This window comes from Vigna unguiculata, chromosome 2, assembly GCF_037176805.1.
Source record: "Vigna unguiculata cultivar grain cowpea cultivar isolate G323 ecotype 2 chromosome 2, ASM3717680v1, whole genome shotgun sequence".
NCBI lineage: Eukaryota > Viridiplantae > Streptophyta > Magnoliopsida > Fabales > Fabaceae > Vigna > Vigna unguiculata.
In genome coordinates, this window is record NC_140793.1 from 18226349 (window position 1) to 18232271 (window position 5923).

Below are 5923 nucleotides of genomic sequence, written 5' to 3' on the forward strand. Positions count from 1 at the left end.
GAGAATCAACTTACATGGATTGAAGAATGAATGAGATTGAGAATCAACTTACATGGATTGAAGAATGAGATTGAAGAATGGGGTTGAGTTAACGCAAAGAAGGGTAAGACCCAAACCCTAGTAGAGCTCCTGTGGAGAGAAAAGAGAAGAGCGAGAGCATTGATTTTGGCAAGCGAGTGTAGAATGAGAGGCCTTGGCTGCTTGAGGGACTTTGTCACCATATGGGCCAACCTTTAAGTCCAAACCCAACTGATTAGGAGTCGCCCTTAAAAATAAGAGCAGAAAATAATTGAGACTTGCAAAATCAAAATTGAAAAAGAAAAGAAAAAATATATATATACCTACTTTCAATATATATATATATATATATATATATATATATATATATATTAATAAAATTTTGAAATTCGATAATTTGTTTAATCGAATTTCGAAATCCAATAATTTTCTTAATTAGAGTTCGAAATCCAATACTTTTGTGTGAGGGGCTGCAGATCAAAATGTTAAAAGTCATTGGATATTTTGGAAAAGTTTGAGTGCTGAATAAAAGTTAGAGAGGTGCAGGGAGAAACCCTTTACGAAACGTTGAAATATACAATATTTGATCCAGAGAAATGAAGTTTCAAAATGGAAAACGTTATAATTTCACCAACAAGTAATACGAAAAGTTAAGTTTTCATAACATCTCCCTTTGCAAAACTATCTTAATCATTATCAAGGCAAAGCAATCATCCAAATATGCAAATAATAATGTCACAAAAACCCACATCTCTTTCTTTTTTATGCCTGAATCTTTCATAAAATATCTTTACAGTAAGGATGTCAACGGAAAAATACTAATAACATTGAGAATAGACTAAAAGAAACCCCAATGATCTCCGTTATCAGAGATTTGGAAAGTGAACTTAATAGTTCAAATTAAATTACCTTAAGGGAAACTTCAAATTACCATCTTAGCACGAAGTTACTGATATGAATGAGTAACATGTGCTAGTTAGGCTCCAAAAGTATAGAAATTACATCTAATTTAACAGTTCCATCAGACAAATTTTCTAAAGATAAATAAAGTTGGCCGTACACCGCTCCAAATTGTAGGAAAAAAATATTTCCACCTTAATCAATGCCAAAACAGTACAACTCCAAATGAATTTGTCACAATGGCATCAAATCACAATAATGCAACTCAGAATGATACATATGTCAAAAACATAGTTCAAGAAGTTCATACATCATTGATTTGTATCTAAAAGAGATCATATATGCATTAAGCCCTACAATATACAACATGTTTATTGCAAGGAAAGAACCATGCATCAACAATTTCATCGTGAATACAAAACAAGCCCGAAAACCACAATTTCAATCATGAACGTCAAGGCAGTAAATATACTGCAACTTCACACATACATAATAATTCTGAAATAGATAACGATGTACAATGAAAAGGAGAAAAGGGCGAATATATGCTGCCAGAAGAGAAGGGCTGAGGCTTCACTAACTGCATAACCCCTTAAGCTGGCAATTGCTCCCAGTAAAATAGCACTTGGTGTAGTGTACTGCAACAAAAGCACAAATTTGAACATAGCATCATTATCAACTAAGAAATTTAGCTTATCTGACAAAGCCACAATCCCAATTCCCAAGACAGGAAGCACCAGAAGTCTTGCCACAGTAATACCAATAGTAGTTTTAAGCCCCAGTTTAGACTCATTTGGTCCTTCCGCAAGCATACCCCCCAGTACAAGCATCACAGAAGGTACCATTGCCGCTGCTACAATCTCCAAAGTGTCTGTAATGAAAGATAACGGAGCATCATACCCAAAGAACACAGCCTTAAGCTGAGGCACTGTGCCAACAATAATAGCCAACAGAGAGGCAAGTGTTGGGGGTTGAAGTATATGCTGAATGGGAGTTTGTTCAGCAACAATTCTGATCCTCCTGACAACTCTAGGTTCAGCCAAACACCTAATGGATTTTGGACTATTCCCACCACTTTCTGCTGTCACTTCAAGCTCAGGAATATTGGACGGAGATATACCTGAAATGCTTTTAAATATCCTAGCAATAAACGGTGTCTTAGAATGCTCAGTCTCTTTATCCTCAATGCCAGGCCACTCAGCTTCTACAAGGAGTGGTCTACTGATATCATTCAATGCTCGTTCTTCCTCGATTTCAGCCCCTTCCTCAACAATCTCGTAATACTCCATAGGAGGTTCCATCATGTGATAAACAAGAGTGTATACGAGAATAACAGAAACCCATTGAGATAATGAAACATATGTCACCCCTCTAGTGTTGCAATTCTTCCCAAATGGATTATCATCACTATGGCAAACAGATCCAACCACAGCAAGGAGGAGGTTTCCAGTGTTACCAAATCCCGTCATTATAATAGTAAATCGGTTTAACTCTGGAGGTGGTTTACATATGATCACCACTAAGAACCCCAGTAAGCATCCAATTGCTGTACTCACTAGCACATTGACCGGGATAAACCACCAATCCACAAAATTTTCAAGAGTAATGCTTTCACCTAGATCAGTAAATATAAGGCACGGCAAGAACAGCGCAAAGACAAGTTTACTAAGAAGTTTAAACGTAGCTCTAGGAATGAACTGCATTCTTGGGTTTGCAAGAACTAGCCCTATCACTGTTAGGCAAAGCAGCTTCAACAATGGCACTATAGCAGCTGCCAGATCCGCATGCGAAGCCGTCATAGTATTTTCAGCAAACATGTTTCAGCTCAAAGAACAGAACTACCTCCTGCAACACATTCATTGAACATTCGATTCATATCTTGTGTTGGCGTGATGAATCTAGTGCTCAATTTAATAACTTTATTAGTTATTTTTCTTGTGAAAAAATTGTAGAAAGTACGAATATTCAAATCATTATGGAGAGAGAACAGATTCACTTAGTTTCAAGTTTATCACCAAAGATTCCAAACACATAAAACAATAATCTAGAAGAAAGTATGAATTACCAAAACAGAGTCTGAAATAAATGACAAATGGGGTCCCAAGGATACATATGAGAAGTAACAAGACTAGAGCAGAATCAAAAGAGACTTACAGGCAAATTTTGGAGACAAAATTTTCAGGGTCATTTGCTTACCGTGGAAGATTCAAAATTTCTGAATCCTCAAGACAAAAAGAGACTAACAAATATCGGAACCTCTGCCAGAAGATAAGATACACGGAGTTTTCAACTCTTACTGGTGTGAGACAATGAACCCTTTCAGGTTTCACGTGCCCTCTTCATTCAATCATTCAACCCTGATAATTACTACTAAATCTTATAATAATTATTTTAAAATTATATTTTGAATTTCTTTAACTAATTTAATTACAGAAGTTAGAATATTGTACAATAATGCTACCTAAAAAGATTCTTTGGTGTCTCAAAATATTTAAAAAGTATATTAATAATCGTATCTAAACAAATGCAAAGTAGCGTTCACTTTCTTTTTATAGAAATAATAAAATTGTTATGATTATAAATGTAAAATTATATATATATATATATATATATATATATATAATTCTTAAAATTTTATATAGATAACTTCTATTTATTTTATAAATATTTATTTTAATTTTAAAAGCAGTTAAGTTTAAAAAATATCAAATAGAAAAAATTAGTTAAACTTTTAAAAAAATCATAAAAAGGATAACATTGATAAAATAGTTATTTTAATTTAAAAATTATTATTTAAAGAATAAAATGGAAAAAAAGATGGACGTTAAAATAAAATTTTCTCTTTACCTTATACTAGAATCACTCTTAGCATATCAATTTTTTTTTTTTAAAACACAAGTGAAAATAAAATAAATATATTAAATATATATTTTTTATGTATTATTTAAAAATATAATTAAAAATGGAATATGAATTTTATATATATATATATATATATATATATATATATATATATATATTATGTGTGTGTGAGAGAAAGATAAAAGAGAATTTATATATTTTTAAAAATTTTAGGAAGTAAGTAAGATTAAAACATACATAAAATATAAAATGTGTATATGAAAATATATAATCATTTACATTATATTAGTAACGTGTCTATCAACTTTTCTTGTACGTGAGTAATGTTAGTAAAAATGATGTCACCACTACTTCTTTAAAAGCAAAAGATTTTGATGGATACTCAAACAAAAATACTACAAGATTAAAGAAAGCTCAACATAAAGATATATATTATTTAGGATGTCAAGTCACTCTAGATAAAGAGGAATCATCAATCAAATCATCTCTCATAATCTCTCTTCACAAGTGAAATCACTTTTTCATGCACATAATCAATTAAGGTTAAAACATAATTAAATTATGTTTCCACAATTTTTCAAAAATAACAATATCTTTTGAATTGAAACTGTTTTTTAAATCAAGTATTCTTTGATTATATCTTCTCCCAAAAATCATCTTTTTTACAGAGAATACAAATTGATTTTCGAATTTATTTGATTTTATTTAAACTAATTAAATTATTTTTCAACAGATTATCAAAAATAAAATTATCTTTTGAATTGAAACTATTTTTTAAATCAAGTATTCTTTGACTATATCTTCTCCTAAAAATCATCTTTTCCACAGAGAATACAAATTGATTTTTGAATTTATTTGGTTTTATTTTTGAATTAATTGAATTATTTTTTTAAAGAAAACTCAAGTAAAACTCTTTAAATAACCCAATTTGAGAACGAGAAAAAACACAACACACTACTATTGAGAAGCACGATAATATTGATTCAGTTTTTACCTCTATTATTCAAGTTGGTAACAAGAATTCACTTGTGAAAGGAGCTGATTGCTAAGCATTCTATACTCTTACTTTTCAGGTGACAGTGTTCCATTTTTTAATTGTAATTTTCATCCTTTGTTTTGTATAGGGGAGGTATTTCATCCCTTGTGTGATTCAAAGGAGGTGTTGTCATATCTTGAAAGGACCCAAGATAGGTGTTTATCAATCTTTAGAATTTTTCTTTTGCATGTTTCACTACGTCATTGTGGTTGTAATTGAAATACTCTAAAGATAGTGAATTGGGATTGTCATTCTCACATTGAGGTGACTGGGAACTGGATGTAGGGTTGGCTATACCCGAACAAGTATAAATTATTGTGTGAATTTCTTCTTTTCTTTACCTTTTTTTACGCTTCTAGTAACACACTTAATTAATATTTAAAAAAATGATATTTTCTTAAGTATAGGAATCCAGACAAATTTTTTAAAGCATCAATTCAACCCCCCTTCTTGATTTCATTTGTCTAACAAGTGGTATCAGAGCTTGGTGTGATAAGTTGTTTCACTATTTCTTTTAAGATGTCTTTTCAGATGTACAAGGAAGGAGCTTCAATCAACCGACCACCTCTCTTTGAAGGTGATAACTACCCTTCTGGAAGGCGAGAATGGATTTTTTTTTTCTGCAAACCTTAGACTTTGGAGTTTGAGATGCAATATTAAATGGCCCATATATCCCAATGGTGATGCTTGATGGAGGACCCACACCAAAAACATTTCATCAATGGACGCCAAGTGAAAACTGTAACATCCCATTTAATAAATAAACTTACTTAAATGAAACATCACATAGAATATTATATAAAGACCACATAGTGAAGTATATCTATATCGACTATTACAGTCATCCAAAAGTATACTTAGAAAAGATAACTAAGGCACACCAAGATGCCATGAACAGAATTAACAGGTTCCAAAGGCTTGCTCATAGAGCAAGAGATTACAAAATGATGAAAACTCTTCCAACGTGGGCTCAACAGTGAGCCCAACACCAAACCATGCCAACTAAGCTGCAGCATTTTCGTCGTCACTGCGATCACCAGGAGTTCCCATGTCTGCTCATACCAAAGGATTGGTGATCATTGCAAAAAGGAAAACCACATAAGAAGA

At 31.9% G+C, this 5923-nt stretch overlaps 1 protein-coding gene across 4 annotated transcripts; it reads right to left on the minus strand.

Annotated features, from left to right (window-relative positions):
• Window positions 1-1212: 1212 nt before the first annotated feature.
• On the minus strand, window positions 1213-3275 carry LOC114173801 (Auxin efflux carrier family protein). 4 transcript variants are annotated; one of them, XM_028058412.2, is made up of 2 exons: window positions 3115-3275; window positions 1213-2763 (listed from the first exon to the last, which is right to left on the minus strand). In XM_028058412.2, the coding sequence occupies exon 2, from the start codon at window positions 2733-2735 to the stop codon at window positions 1398-1400; it is 1338 nt and encodes a 445-aa protein (XP_027914213.1). In that variant the 5' UTR covers window positions 2736-2763; window positions 3115-3275; the 3' UTR covers window positions 1213-1397. The 4 variants fall into 4 exon arrangements, with proteins under 4 accessions (XP_027914213.1, XP_027914215.1, XP_027914212.1 ...); XM_028058414.2 differs by having other exon boundaries at window positions 1213-2816; XM_028058411.2 differs by having other exon boundaries at window positions 3073-3272.
• Between the last annotated feature and the right edge of the window lie 2648 nt (window positions 3276-5923).